The sequence below is a fragment of the Parus major genome, chromosome 2, assembly GCF_001522545.3.
Source record: "Parus major isolate Abel chromosome 2, Parus_major1.1, whole genome shotgun sequence".
Taxonomy (NCBI): Eukaryota; Metazoa; Chordata; class Aves; order Passeriformes; family Paridae; genus Parus; species Parus major.
Window position 1 is genome coordinate 35,826,461 of NC_031769.1, and position 16,579 is coordinate 35,843,039.

A 16,579-nucleotide genomic window follows, 5' to 3' on the forward strand; every position below is an offset into this window, starting at 1 on the left:
ATATGTTTATGCCTGATAGCCTTCTGACTCAATAATATCCTGCTATCTCTGTTGGGCAGGCAAGTTTTTAAACCAAGAAAAGACAGGTTATGATTTTCATAACCAAACTGTGTTTCTTTTTGAAGTATGTTATCTAAATTCAAATTTTAAGAAGGTCATTAAAAAAATCTGCCTGTGATTTTAAAGGAGAACAAAGTGGTGGCAAGAAGGTATGATGCGCACTAAGAACAAGTTATACCTCACAGATATACACATACACAGACAAACCCTGCCATATCATACCATACAAACAATTTTAATTGTGTAGTTACAGTCAATAACCACTCCTAGTCAGAACATTTCTGCATAAAGAAAATTGTGATACACTTATAAAAACAGCCAGCTGTAACAAAATAACTGGTGTTTTCATAGCAATAAACTCATAAAAAAGAAATACACCTTTATACAGAAAATTTATACAGCTGTAGCTTTAAAATTGATTGTAAACCAAAGGAAGACACATTGCAAACATCAATTATTTTCACATTAATTGCATAAGTTTCTAAGGTGATCTATTAGTTTTATTTACCTAAGCTTATTTGCATGATAGTAAAAATTGCATACAACAATAAGAGTGAAGCTTATAGTATGAATTGCTTGGATAACATAGAGCACTTTTTATAGGCAACTGTGTAAAGCACATTTTCTCTATTTAAAACTTTTAAGACACTTTGTTTTACTGCCCATCAAAATACATTTATAAATAGAAAAAAAAAAATCAGTATGGTAACAAGAGAAGCAATATTACATTTAACGGAAACTTCCAAAAAAATTAATTACAACATGATGCTGCAGGATCTACAAATAAATAATGAGGACTAAATTGTGTTTCACATTTTCTTTTTCATTTTCTCTAAAACCATGTAACAATGAGAATGGAAAAAAAAAAATACAGTGACCTTTATTTCCAAAAGAAAACAAATCTGAATTACGGCAGTGCCATATAATACAAGGCATTTGTTGGCATATGTTATCTTTAAACTGCATTCCACAGTCTATAGTTCTTTTGTAACATACAATAGAACAAGAGTAACAAACTCTTTTTATTTTATTTTTTTAAATAAATGTGATTTTTCAAAGATCAAGTGTGGAGTGCTACAGTAATAATTAAAAAACAAGAACAAAACAGAAACGAAAAAACAGTAAATCACAAAAGTTGTAATGCTTGTCTGAAGGCTCCAGAATCAAAATCACTGGTATCATGCTTATTGGGTACACTCACAGTGTATCCAGTGAACACAAATTAATATCAAACAATCCTCAACGCTTCATCTGTTGCTGCGAAGCAGTTTGTAAAACAGAGTAAAACATCTAGTGCAGTCTGCATTATCCTTTTTTTCAACTTTTGTGCAAGTTTTGGAAGATTCATTGGCCAAACAATGAATAATAAGGGTTTTTGACAGAACGCAAGATGGAATTTTCATTTCATTAGTAAATACCAGCGGCACTGTTGAAAGAAAATAATACTTTTAGATCAGTCTTTCAATTCAGCATTAATCTCTGTGTTCCCTTCTACTGATAACTCTTCTTCTAGTTTAACTGAAAAAAGCGTGTTTGCATTTTTGTCTTGGATGCTGTCTTCTAAATCCTTGAGGAGCTCTTCTTCCTTGTATTCTGCAACATCCACCTCCAAACCAGAATTGTCCTTCAGTTTCCCATGGTGCTTGAGATAATATCGCTGGTTCTGAAAGAACTTGATAATGGTGTACTTGGGCAGGTCAAGCTGAGCGGAGAGAGTCTGGATTGCTTCTTCATCTGGATACAGGCCTACATCTTGTATGAAACTCTGTAGGATCCCTAGGGCCTCAACAGAAATCTTTGTTCGTGGTCGGGGTTTCTGACGATTTTCATCCTCAGATTCAGCTGGTGATGCTACTGTCGGTTGCCTTGGGGGTAGTCTGGGACCTGGTTGTTGTTGCTGTTGCTGCTGTTGTTGTTGCTGTTGCTGCTGTTGCTGCTGCAAGACAAAGAACAGCATTTTTTTTGTACATGTATTCTTGCTCATATTTTGTTACTGAGAAAATCCTGGGGAGGGAGCGGGGGGAAGAAATTGCGGAGCTACAAACAAAGGCTTAGTAAGTTAAAAGAACAAAAAGGAAGGAAAAATAGAAAGAACAAAAAGAACACCGTAGGTTTGCTGGACCAAAGGCAGCGATGATACAACATTGGTGTAGTTCACCTGACAAATTTTAATGAACATGTTCCGTGAATCAAGTGCAGACAAGACAAAATGCTAAATAGGTGACATAGTATAGGATTAACTTGACCAGATTAGCCAGAACTGTAGCAAGGGCAAAGTGAGAAAAGTGCCAGATGAGGGCAAACGTGCCGGAGCTCTGCCAGCAACAGCAGCTGCTGCCCAAAAAACAAGGGCTGCAAATCTCTAGCAATAGCTAGATGAAGGGAGTGGGGAGTCAGAGGGACGGAGAGCATTTTATCTCTTTCAGTACAGAAATATCTCACTGCTGATCTGACCTCAGCATGCACTGAAGTCTCGTCAAACTTGCAAACATTACGACAATGTGCTGGCTGGAAGCGCCTAACGTGACGCTGTCAAACCCAGCCTCGGCAAGGACAAAGGGCTCTGGAGGTAGGAAATCTGTATTTCCCCTTCTGGATCTGACCTCTCTTACCCATGGTCTCTGAGCAGGCCTGTGCTGCCTGTAACCCAAGAAATAAAAAGGGAACAGACCTATTTACCTGCCTCTGTGTTTGCGCTGGAGATTATTTAGTTAATATTTATAAGGCACTAAGATGCAAAGCTCTAAATAAGTTGCACTATTATTATTAGAAGGGAACATACTGCATTCCAAAAACTCAGGCAATAAAAATGAGCCAGTATGCACATCAGAAGAATAAGATAAAGCAAATCATGATGTAAATAATTAACAAGAGCTTAAAATGAAGTTTTGCAAGCATGGATTCAGAAACATTCTTAAAAGGTGAGGCACTGAGCCCTAGGGACAGAAATGTTTTTCTCATCTACCACCAGAGTACAGTACACTATAAGATCATGTTTAAAATCAAAAGTAAATTTATCAGCTACTGTTTGTGTTGACAATTCTTTTGCTGCATAGCACAGGAAGCACTGGTTAGTAAGATATTTTGGATCAGCAAATTTCTTGTCATATGGTACAAACCACCAGTTATTAAAAAACAACCACAGCAAAACAAGCAGTTGCTATCACTGCATTTTATTTCCCTTTGAGAGTCTCCCCTCAACTATTTTTTTGTGTTTTCGTAGTGGTTACCAGGCTGCTAGTAGCAGCTCTTTGAGACCCTAAGAAGCACAAAATGCTGTACAAATGGTATAAATATTAGAGGGATTAGAATTCTGTCTGCTTCGTAGGGACTCTTGAGGTTGTGGAGATCTCCACAAGCGATTTAGAAGCCACTGCTCTAAGTGATCTTCATATTTTAAGATCTGACACAAATGCCCTGGAATTAGGTCTCCTTCCTCATTCCTACTGGGGTCCTTTCATGGTTTATAGCCTGTGAGCAGTCCCATTCAAGGCTTCAATCCTGAAGAGATTCAAGACTACTCCCAGCACATTAAATTCCTACAAGACTGGAGGCTTTTTATATACAGTTTGAAAACTTGTGTCTGAACGACATATTTATGTATCTACAATGATTACCATCCAGAAGAGCAGAGGCAAAACTCGGGCCCAATCTCCCAATCCTTACTCTTACAAGTCATATTAAGATATTACAATGCAACTGCTTATGTGAATAATATTTATGAGATCAAACACACAACTTTTATCAACAAGGCAAGAAAATCTAAGTAAGTAGCATAGTGGTTGAATGTTTATACTGTGCATAAGCTTCTCCTTTTATCCCCTTAAGAAGCGATTTTATTAAAAACAATGTACATTTTCAAACAAGTGCTGTTTTATTACTTAATATAGATCTTTCTCTCTCTTTGTGCTAAATCAAACAGCAAGTTTCCAGGCTTTCACAATTATTTTAGTACTTGATATCCTAAGGGATTGTCTTATTCAGTTTGCTTTATCTTTAATATACACTCGTGTTGTTTCTGGCTGCGAGATAACTCTATCCTTCCTAGCTTTGTAAATATTTTTCTGTATAGGTAATATAAGTGATACACAGGGTCTCAGCTGAGGTTGGGAAAGCATGGGGTAATATCTGCCCTTTAAGAAGGAGCAGTTACAAGGCTGACCTCAGGCCTTTTGTGAGAAGCGATTAAAGAGTCCCAGCTCAGAAGAGACAGCAGTCCCCACTGACAACCTGGGCTGCACAGCTTAGCACAGCAGCCAGCTCCACTCCTGGCTGGCAGCGCATGTGCCAGCAAAAAGGGTGCGTGCAGCTCCTGGAGGAGGCCCCGCTGGGGCTGCCCTGAAGCAGAGGGCAGTTTTTCCAAGCCTCATGGTGTGGGTCTTGCACCCCCTCCTCTCTCTCCCTGACATGGTGCCCTTGTGCCGGCTCACCTGCGGAGCAGCACCCAGCCAAGGTCCAGCGGTCAGCAGGCCTGGTAGGAAAGCGCCTCTATGCTCTCCTTTCCCAAGGGTGGTGGGAGAGGGGCTCTGAAGGAAAAACAAACAAATATTGACTCACCCCAGTCTCAACTGGGGTTAAAGTGGGATGAGGAGTCCCCTTCCCTTCACTCCTACCCAGGATGAGCTGCCACTGCTGAGGGCTCTTGCTTAGTTTTGGAACAGCAGCACAACAAGGTCCTCCTGCTCTGTTGGGAAGACCTGTGACACCGGTGCCACACGCTCCTGCCTTTTGGCCCTGGTGCCTGTCCAGCCAGGCACAGCCAGCACGGAGCTCGCCCTGCCCCGCACACAGCTGCCTTGCGCTACCACCACACACGTTTGCAAACAACCAGCCAGCTGAAACAAGAACTGTGGGTGGTCACACGGCCTCCTTTGAACTGTGGTGGTGGACGGCAGAGCACTCTTATCTTGCACCGGGAGACCTGCATTTAGCCTGACCGGGAGGGAAGAAACACTAATTTCCTTTGCTCCGTTTAAAGCTTTATTTACTTAGCGCTCTGCGGGATTGGCCAAGGTAAACTAACCTGAATCTGTTCTGCTGGCACATGGATAATGTGGGAAGGCCTGTCACCATGGTGATGAACTGCATTGCTTTCTTGTTCATAAATGGCATCGCGTTCAGGCTGAGGAAGACTGAGGAACCTTCGGATCATGGAGAGATTCTCCCAGAGGGTCCTGTTCTCTGGTGATGGATCTTCTTTCCAACGTAACAGCTCACAGAGCCACCCCTTGAAGATAAAACCAGCAAAACATTAGTGTTGTTTTTTTTTTTTGTCACACTGCAAGGGGCAAAATGAAGGGGACAGGTATACTTTAAAGGTGCTGCATTCTCTCATGCTCTCACCTGATCCAAAGGGCTTTCAGTGCACAAGCTGGGCTTAAAGGAAACACCAATACACTGAGAGGCTGCCCAGCCATTTTACAGACCTTTACCAACCAAAGGCATTTTAGAAAGCACCTTCCCCTTGGTCTCACACCACAGTGCAGCTGTTCGTTTGCTTGGCTGTAGAGCTGCCTAACGTAAATCAGAGCAGCAGAGGAGCTCCCTAATATCCTTCCAAAAGACAGGAATCCTAAGACTAGATACAGTTAAGCAATAACTTCTTATTTCTACAAGAAAGAGGTTGCTACAAGAAGAGGTTTCTCTACAGGTGAACTTCTTTCAAGTGATACATAACTGTTTCCAGATTGTCCTTAAAGACACAAAAAACTCCCAGTCCCTCAGTTTTACATACAGAATTATTATAGGTTGGGGGGAAGGAAGTTGTGCTCTAGTTTCTGATACACCCTTTATACATTTTTACATCAAGGACAGCAAGGCGCCTTAGTCTTCGGGATACTTAATAAGAAGTTGGATACAGAATCTTCTGCAAAAACACAAACAGTTGCTAATTTGTTTCCGAAACAGACATGAGTTCATCACAAAAATATAATGTTTCCTTACATCTTCCTAAAATTGAATTGAGGTTTTTTTCTTAACTGCGCACTGGTAGTTCTAAATGAGGAATGTAAACCCTCTAGCTGGGACAGTGTGCATCAGCAGAAATTTTCTAATACATTAAAATTTAGGAACAAAATATTACATGTATAAAACATGCATATTTCCTTTATTTTAGCTTCAAGAATCTGTTTTCAAAAATAGGTTCATGCAGTTTTATCTCTTAATGCTGTAGGAAAGATAATGTGACATTTTATTGAATCAACAAATAATATAAATGTACAGAAGCTTTTAGATCCTTTTTATATGTACCGGTAGTGGATTAATGGTTTATCCAGACTGGTTTACTAACAGATACAATAGACATGTAGATATGATATAGGTATGTATTTTCCTGAAGATACTCATATCTTCAGCTAAGAATTAATAAATGCAGTGTAAAAACATTGCCATAACAGGAAGAGTAAAAGTAAACAAATAATGCCTTCATATTGTATATGAAAATATTTAGTGAGGTGTGTATAAAAATTTGAAGTATATTTGCTTGGATATAAGTGGAAAACGGAACAAATGACACAGAAGAAAATGCCCCCAAGAAACTATCAAAATGACAAATGTTACAGAGATGGTGGTAGCAGAGCTGAAAAAGCAAAAATTTAAATGGGGCCAAAATCTGCCTGGTGCTCATGAGGTGTGCTAGGGAGGCAGCAGAATGACTCCCCATACCCTAGGGATGGAGCACACTCCATTCCTTGACCAGGCACTAAGGGTGGATGCTGGTATTGCCCCAGGGTTTAGCAAGATGACTTGGAAACGCAGCCAAATGCCTTCACACAGAGCACACAACACTCAGCCTGTCCTGGCTGGAATTGTATGGCATGTTTTCAAAACAGTAGCAAGGGTCTCTGGAATCTCACTGGAATCTATTAGCAGAGCAAAGTCTCCCTGCCCCTAACAAAAACAGCATGTTGCTCAGGGCTCTCTGCTCACCTTGCATCTGTGGGGAAACTGAACACTGGATTACATTTAACAGCACTATTTGTTTATTGCAGTAAGCTAAAAGTGGTGCACTCAGAAAGCAGAAGTAGCTTGTTGGAGATGGAGGAGAGAAGATGAAGAGAAACCAATCTAGATCTTTCAACTGAAAAGCAGTTACAAAATTCTTAATGAAAGAACCCTAAAGCCACAAACCATCCCATGCCAAAGTGTAAAATTTGCTGTTTGGTTGTCTAGGATCTACACTGCTTCACACTGAAACTGTTGGCTCTTTCTAATTGTGATGAAACAAAGAACAGAGCTGCCCATCACGACAGTTTGGTGAAAGCAAAAAAAGGACAAGACAACCTGTCTCCACCCATGACACTTCTCCAAGGCATACACACAGGCTGGAAAAGAAGTTATACCATGCATTTAGAAGCTGCACATGTTTTGTCTGCTGACCACAGGAATCACAGGGTTTGTTTTTTCTTAAAAATCCAGTAGAAACTCTTCATAATTAAAAAATATCCAGTAAAAAAAAAAAAAAAGTCCTAGGCAATAATACTTTCTGTTGATTAAACATACATCACAGCAGTTTTTGTTAACTAAGAAATACCTTCTGCCCTTACTGTATTCTTTTCTGTTTCTGTATTTACTAGGTCAGACCTTATTTTTATCCACTACTGATAGCTAACATTGTATTTCCAATATTTTTCTTTCAATTTTTGCACTGAAATACTACTTCTAATTCCATATCTAAAATTATTTGATGAATTGTAACCTGAAACATGTCTCTGCTAGCCTTTCAGGGATTTTGAGATAATGAAGACATACTTCTGACAGGGTAACACAGAAAAGATTACTTTTCTACCAAAATGTCTCTATTCCACTTGGCACATTTCTAAAGAAGTAGACACAGTCTGATGAAATACTTGATGGAAAACATGGGAACAAACAATTGAATTATTTTACAAGGATAGAAACAATTTTTTCATCTTCATGGTTTATTTCTGTACATATTTATGAAAGTTGATCTCACAAACGTTCTCAGAAGAGATAGTGGATGGACAGCAAGAGAGGCTGTAGGGGCTTACTTTGTTGAGACAAAGAACTTTATATCAATATGCTTTCTTTTGGTTCAAGACAAACAAATAAAAATAAAAGTATTTCATTTAGTTTCCGGTTCAGAATTCTGTACAGGAAATAAAGCTCATTCATAAAATTTCATACTACATGAGAAAGTATGAAAGGTTTTTTATGAAATTTAGGAAAAGTAATCATCTGGACTTTTCTAATGGTTAATTTTAAGTCCTGTAAAATTTATAAGTTTTGTTTCCATTTGATCTAAAAAAAGTATGAAGTGCTGCAGATAATGCAATTGAATTTACAAGGCTAAATTAACATGGCTATTATTAACAGGGCTGGTTTTTCTCCTTTCATGCTTTTTTAGGTCTAGAGCAATTTCTGCCTAGTTTCCTTTTTTTCTTGTCTTTATATTTTTACAGGAAGTGGAAATGATCACAAAATAATAAGGAAATATTTATAAGTCAGATTAGATCACAACCGGTTTATACAGCATATAGAGTACATTGTTAAAAAAAACAAAACAGCATTAAAATAATGAAGTTGATACATTTATGCAGAAAGGCAAACCCCCCAAAAACTCTGCAATGACATTGGGAACAACCTTGATTTTAAAACAGAGTAAATTTGCCAGGCAACATTACACTGAATATAAAGAGAGTACAAAGCAAAATATAAACATTAGCCACATGTAAATATGTTTGGAGAACTTTCAGGATGTTACTACTTTTCAAACTGACAAAGTTTAATTTGACACCTTCTGTTCTAAAACCTTTGTTTCTATTCAAAATCACGCCTTTAGCTGCTATCAATCACTATGCTCTCCCTATTACTTAAAATACTGGCATGGGCCCTGGATAAGCTGAAAATGCCATGCAGATGAATTCTGAGATAATATGTTCAAACCTGTTATATACAACACAAATCCTGTAAAGTTATGTATTGTAAACCTACATTTATTGGGAACTAAAAGTCTTAAATCCATCTGCTACAAAGAAAATACTGTTATGCACTTTCAAGTAACCAAGTACCATCTGCAAAGGTCTTGCTACAGTAAGCAAGAAAATGGTGAAAAAAAAAGATGCTAAACCTAAGATATTTAAAATAAATAAGAGTCTTCTGTCTGGTTTTCTGATAGGGATTTAGTAAAGAAACATAAGACATTAGAGGAAAAAAACCTGTGAAAGCTGAACTGCCAAACTATTGCAGGAAAAGCGCAAAGAGGATAACTGCCAAAACTTAGGCTCTGCAATACCCATGATCACGCTTATTTTAAAGAAAGCATCTATGCATTTTATCTATATATCCAAATTATATTCTTTTCAGTTAGACCTCTGATGTGCTTAAATAAAATCTTGTGCTCTTTCACATAGAGTTTCTAATAAAATACTCTTCCATTCTTTATTATTGAAAGGGAAAAAAAAATTACACCTAATGTTTGAAAACCTACCCTAATTACATCAAAGAGAATAATATTACAATAATGAAAAATGTTCTCTGCCCAAAGCTTTCCAAATCAGCAACAAACACATCTAGTCTGAGAAAGGAAGGCTACAAGGTGAAGCAATTGAACTTGTTTGGTCAATTTGTTACAGAGATAATAATTTGCCAAATGATGAATATTTCTTGCAGAATAACAACTACTTCAGCATTTTTTAGAAAGGCTGAAACTTAAATCTAAGAAGGGAAAACATTTTAGAGTATCAAAGCTAAGACATGCTCAGGTTTTTTTGGTTATAGTATATTTAAGATTATTTTGTATCATTCTCTGGGGCATATAGTATAATAAAAATCTATGGTGTTAAAAAAAAATCAATCTAAATAGGGAGGTATTTGATACAAACATTTTAGCAGAAAGTGTGAATTGCATTTCAGCATCTACCGTGAACAAAGACTAAGTACATAATCCATTAAACAGTACTTCTAACTAAAAAAAATTGAGTATTGTAGACTAAACTAAAGTAGGCATTTTGAATGAGCACGTTTTCAGCAACTAACTAGAAAGCTCGCAATTTATCATTCAACAAATAATTTTCTACTTTTAAAAGAATCTGTAAGTGTTACTTATGCTAATGAAGACTGTTTTTAATCTGCCCACAAACATGCTAATAGAGGGCAATTTTTTTTTATTTACAATGCTGAAGGCACTCCAGTTTACAGAACGCAGATATGAAATTACACTTGGTAAAATGGGCTCTTAATTGTCTGAGCAATCCAAATCCTTCACCTTTAACAGGAAAGCTTATAGACAAAACAAAGGAAAAGAACTCACGGACTAAACTTTAAATATTGACTTTTTCCCTTCAAAAGCCATCCAACTTGCTTTACAATCTCATTATTGTTCCAAATGGCTGCACTCAGATACTTCTATTTCTTTACACATCACATACCACATATACAAGGGAAAAAAAGGGCCAACACAACCACTGCCATATATGCATATAGTATTAGTCTTTAGTATTAAATTTGTAAGCTGCACACTGCACAGAAAGGTTGCTTTTGGAAAAGTCATAATACTTTGAGAGAGATACATAATGGTAGCAAAGGAGTACTGAAAGCATTTTAAATTATTTACTAGGTTAAAAGGGTGAAATGGTACTTTAAATACATCAAATTTCATCATCTGGGCCATTTTTTGGTGGCAAAGTGGTATTGATCTTTCCAAATGCTTAAAATTAACTATTTCCAGAAGGTCATTATTTGATTAAAGGCATTAAAGTTGAGGGCAAGAAATGATGCACTTTGTCTTCTTTCCCATTCAAATAATCGTGTAATTTAATCAGAACTATCCCTTCATGTCCTGTAATAAAAATGTTTGTCTTAAGATATTGTTCTTTACCTAACATATTAACCTTTAAATGTTATGAAGTTCTTAAGAATAATCTCTGCTTAGAGAAGATTCTTCCATAATGCAATGAAAGGATCTCCAGCATTTAAATTGATAAGGCCAAATTTCCCCTACACATTGATTGGAAAATGCATTAAACCCTTCAACTGAGATTTCTCACAGTGTTCAACAGAATCAAAAATTCAGGGAGTTCTGAATCAGTAAGCTCATGCATATGTCACTGAGAAGCAAAAATAAGCAAATATCACTTCAGCACAAACAAATATGACCAATAAGTAACAATGGACACTGCTTTCATTTCTCTGGGAAACGTCGTTTGTGTTACATTTACACTATCTAAAAAATAGAACAGGGAAAACAGGGAACAGCCACTGCAGGGTAAGAACTGAACATTTAATTAAAAATTAATTTTCATGTGAAATACCTTAAATATGACTTCTTTCTGTGTGAAATACCTGTGGCTTCAGATGTGGGAACAAGCCTAGATGACAAGAGCAGTCCTTTTCACCCTTAGATGTTATTCTGGAATTTCCTGCTGCAGGAAAATTTGTTCTGACTGCAGGTTTATCTTTCCTAAAATACATAAAGTATCCTGGCTAGCTTCTATGCAAAGCTGAATAGACCTATGTGCTTCACAGAAGAACTGAAGTCTATTAAAAGAAAGGCCACTGGGTATTTTTATAAAAATCTGGGAAAACAAATAATCTACCAGACTTAGAAATTTTTGATACTGACCAAAACATTTATTAGAGTATATTTTAGGTTATTTTTCAGGAAATTTTAAGAACTGACTTCCTTTTGTGAGGCTATATAGTTTTGATTCATTTTAAAAACTGCAGTGAATATTCAATACTTTGGGATGTCCTTATTTTTCTAAGAAATTTGTGCACCTTGAACTTAGGAAGCAAAAGCTCATTTTCGGCTGGTTCCAGAAGATGAGTAGAAATGTCAGAATATGAATTATCTTCTTGATATGTCACCTAAAGTGATAATAAATGTCCCCAGAACAGTGGTTGCATTGGTATTTTATTTTCACTAATCAGACTTAAGTTTCAGGCTTTGCCTTCGAGCATTGTCCTAAATCAGGGAAAGTTTGAAACCTGAATCTGTCCTTTATCTCCAGATTTTCCTGGTTCATCTATTTTACTGGCTTTCATTACTAGAACGTTGGAAAGGGAAGCCAGATGTGGATTTTAAGTAAATCTGTATCTACCATCATCATAGATGAGATTTGAAACTGAAAACCCCACAACCTCACAGGGCTTTTCAGAAGAAAGGTAAACTTTACTGGCAGAAAAATAACTTCCTTTGAAGAATACTGAGACAGATGATGCCATTCCTTAACTTTCTTATCCAACCTATTATTCAGCTACACCATCTGTCTGCATAGTACCTCCACCTTTCGTCTGTGTGGTGAAAAACAAATGACCAAGTACATAGCAGTGATATACAAATTTTCAGTGATATTTTAGGGGAAAATGATTCCTAATGTCTCTTCATCCCTCTGCCTTTTCTGCTCCTCAGCTGCAGCGTTTCAAAGTTAAATACATATTTCTATTCTTGTAAACATCCAAACAAATAAATAGGGATGGGAAACTTGCTAAAGCAACCTCTAAAATTCAGAGACAAGCATCCAACCAGTACAGAAGCAAAATGATGTGGGGAGCTGTTGCGGTGGTCCCACAGCCTTGTCTGTCGTAGCACACCTCTGTTTCTACACAGAGCCATGGTGAGTGACCAAAAGCCAGTGCTTGCATAAAAACTAGCTAGATTAAGGTCTGAGGCTGTATCAAAACTGGTCTGCGTGTCCCCTGTGTATGAGCACTGCAGACACAACCAGCTCATGGGCAAAAAAACCTAACCTGTAACTCTAAACCTGACTGAAAACACAAGTATCATTACTTTTTAGTTGAGTACAGAGGAAATTCAATAATCTAAATGAAGGGCTTCTCCCTAGCTTGGTTTCTCTGCTCTCAGCTTCCTTCACCTTTTCTTACCCCTGTTCAAATATATATCTTTTTTACGGCACTGCCTTCAATTACCTAGCAATGATAGATAGGCACAAGCCCTCATCAAAACCACAATGTACATACCTTCAAAAATCTTACATAAAATGTAACTACATTCATATGCAAAAAGACAAAAAATAGATGCAAAAAATAATGGGTGAAGCTTTACCCTGCCTTCCTTCCTCTACTCCAGATTCTTCCTCTTTCACACACACTTGATTCAATTAGCATTGTAACCCTGAGAGAACATCTGAAATAAAGTGGACTTAACAATAATTTAAAAACCTAAAAATAAAGGTTTTTAAGGTTTTAAGGTTATTGGGTTTTTTCCTAAAAAGAAAGAAAAAACACCTGCTAATTATTAAATAAGCCAGTCTTAGTCTGGTACATTACTTTTTATAGTACAATCATATAAAATGGGTCAGTGGGTTTCACAGAGGGTGACTGATAATATATAGCCCTTTATCTTTTATTTAAGCAGAAAGAAGTACTGATTTCACTGCAATATCAATGTGTCCCTTGAAAGTAAATACAACCCTAAATTCAACCACGACCCTTAACAGCCCACACTTATTTATTCTTAAACATGCAATCAATTTTGTATGGCAGCTATATCTGCAGTTTAGTTAGAAAAGAGTCTTTAATAGAAAGAGCCTGGCAATTTGAAAAATCTTTTTTACTACTATCAATTTACAGTGAACAGCAAATGTTTATTATTACATTGCTTAAAGAGATTTAACATTTGCTTTGGGGGAAAAGACCTCCAGTAAAAGAGCCACTGGGCCAAAGTTTCACTTTTGTAATTACTTATATGTTTACTCATCATGTTCCATGTATATTTTAAAAAATATTATAATTTCCCAGATGGAGCAATTTAATCTCATGGCTTTTTGTCACATGTTTTCTTCTTTCCAGAATTCATTTTGGATCAGGGGAAGATCTACCACACATTGAGGAATCTCAGGCTCAGAGGAATTTGGACTTCACTGTAACTGCAGTTCAGCTGACAAGATATTCCAACAAGTGACATCATTCCAAAACATACACAGCTCAAATCCATTCTCAGACATCCCTTCAAATTTTCACAGCCTAACTAAAAGCTTTCATAAAGATTTGAATTAGGCATTTAAATATTCTGAGAAAATGTCTTGTCTCTTGCAGTTAAGCTGGATTCTGTGGCTTTCAGTTTCAGTGAAGAACACTTAATGCCCTGATAAAGCCAAGGGTGAGGGCAGTCTTAAGGAAATTGAAAAGAAACTTTTCTCTGATTTTCCTCCAGATTTCGTTAACCACAGAAACAGTCAGAAAATTAATAATGTTCATTATCTCAAAGCAGTCAAAAAAAAAAAAAATCTTTAAAATCCACACCTGTGAGAGTTCGATGCCTCCCAGCAAATGAGAAGGGAGCAGCCAGAAGCATGTATCTCACCCATGGAAAAAGTAAAGTAGTGAGATCCCCAGAAAGCTAAAATACCCTTACTTGGAGCACAATTGCTTGCAGCAAAAACTTAAAACAATAGGAAAGCTGGATCAAAAGGGAAGCTGGAGAGATCAGGTTTCTCTCTCCTGGGTGGGAATCAACACAAGAGCACTTCCAGGTAGTTTGCCATCAGGATGAGGTCAAGAACAGCCACAAGGGAAAAGTTCCTAGAGAGAGCAGTTCTAAGTGTTACAGTTTTCCTCACTGGCCAAGAAGAGTGCCAGCCCAGCTGAGTCCTGGCCCCAGCTGTATTTCCAGACAGCAGTTTCTGCAGTACCTTCTGTCCTTAAGTCAGGGACTGCATGGTGCAGCACGTGTCTTCCCACCCTGATCCCTCCCATCCTGCTCCTCAGGTGAAAAAGATCAATCCTTTTAGACTCTCTCCTTATACCAAACAGGAGTAGCAAAAGATTTATCGGAAGTGAAGCAAACTAGTTCCCTTAAGGCAAAAAATATAAATAAACTAATTTAAGCCCTTCATATTTTTTTTATTTTTTATTTAATAACTGATCGTACATAAGGAGTGGAAATTTCCTGTATGAGTTTTCTCTTGCATGCTTTAGGTACTAAAGATGCTAAGCACCAGGCTCAGTCATCTGATAATAACCTGATAAATAACCAGTCACCTGTGCATACGCACAGACGTTAACTGATATGTGTGCAAATCCCACTAAGTTGAGGTCCAAAACTTCAGGGAATTCTGCTAAGGAATTCACAGTCCAAATATCTTTGCTTTACCAAGATTCTGAAAACTGTATTTATATGCTTCTAAAGTTCCATCCTGAAGTAAGAGAACATAACATTGCACAGGAATAAAAATGAGATTTTTTTGAGCCCCCCAAAAAACAATGTGCTTTCAGATAGAATCTGGTAGATTTGAAATTAGATAAATATTTGCAAATTGGAATTTTCCCCACTTAGCTAGCTGCATGCCTGCTCTAGCTTGTTCAATAGATGCCAACGGTTGGGGCTAATGCATAACCAAAAATCTGAAGTTTGCTTAGAGGTTAAATTTGAAGAAAATAAAAAAATGGATGCAATGAGAAATTATTAGGAACAGCAAAATACAAATTTATCTGGAACAAAATATCATCTCCTTTCTCACCTTGCACCTAGAAATCCTGCAACATTCTTTCAGGTGTAATGCATTTTGAATTATGCAGTTTAACATTAATGGAGAAAACAAACATCTGTTATTTCTTACTCCTTCCTTTGCCCAGCAGCCCTTCACCCGATTTGTAATTGGTCACTCCTTTACAAATTGCTTCTCGGACCGTTACTGTATATTTGTGTTTGCACAAGATGCCTTTATTCTTTGCAGTTACATATTTAGCAGCTCTCGGTTTTTCAGCAGGAATTCTACCCTGTCATTTCCTGTTTAGTTACGGGTTGAGCTCGCTTTTGTTTTCTGTGCTGTTTACTTGGTACCCTGCTTCCCCCACAGCCAGGAACCACAGGCTGCTTGCTAACTCCTCAGCCTCCTCCTCGCCTCTGCCACCACAGCTTTGTTTTCTTTTATGTCCCTAGTTAACTCTCATGCAACTCACTCAAACTTTTCCTCTTTTTTATTAATAGTTAAAAAACCGATATACTCAATCTTTAAAAGACTCCTGAATCAGTGATCTGCTCACAGAAGGCACAAGCAACCTGAGAAATCAAGAGTATGGCTCTTTTCCTGGCTAAATCCATGTCACCACACAGAGGAAAGGAAGGATGCTTCTTCCTCAAAGCCAGCAGTGTTGGTGACCAGTCCAGCAAAGGCCAAGGGCATGGAGTGTCCACACTGTGCCCTACACACAGAGGAATATGTGGGCAAATACATGATGTGTGCAGGGATGTGCCGGGATGTGCAGAGGTGGGATTTCAGCAGCAACAGGGGTAGGACAGGATAAAGAGGGAGATGGAGCAAGACTGGGTGGTGATGGTGTTTAAGGGACAGGAAGGGGTGGGAAAAGTCCATGGGAAAAGTCTCTTCTTCTAAGAGAAGAGCCATACTGGGAGAAATAAGAGAGGGTGGTGAGATAAAAACAAAACAGAAGGTGAGGGTATAGAAAGCAGGAAGAGAGATTAAGAAAATCCATCCTGCCAGAAACAGCACCTCTTGTCAGGCAGACAGCAGGTGCTGCCTCGGGAAGAGCTGATTCACACATCTGGAGTGTAGGAACCAGAACACCTCTACCTAGA

At 37.8% G+C, this 16,579-nt stretch overlaps 1 protein-coding gene across 5 annotated transcripts in view; it reads right to left on the reverse strand.

Annotated features, from left to right (window-relative positions):
- Positions 1 to 274: 274 nt before the first annotated feature.
- The window catches only part of SATB1 (SATB homeobox 1), a 92,130-nt gene continuing 75,825 nt past the window's right edge, over positions 275 to 16,579 (reverse strand). For 4 of the 5 annotated variants that reach the window (XM_015618248.3, XM_015618249.3, XM_015618250.3 and 1 more), the window contains 3 exons: positions 5,084 to 5,287; positions 4,491 to 4,586; positions 275 to 1,996 (listed from right to left, as the gene is read on the reverse strand). In XM_015618248.3, the coding sequence (XP_015473734.1) occupies positions 1,514 to 1,996; positions 4,491 to 4,586; positions 5,084 to 5,287 (783 nt within the window). In that variant the 3' untranslated portion in view covers positions 275 to 1,513. The remainder of the gene's footprint in view (positions 1,997 to 4,490; positions 4,587 to 5,083; positions 5,288 to 16,579) is intronic. The other variant, XM_033511899.1, reaches the window with a different exon arrangement.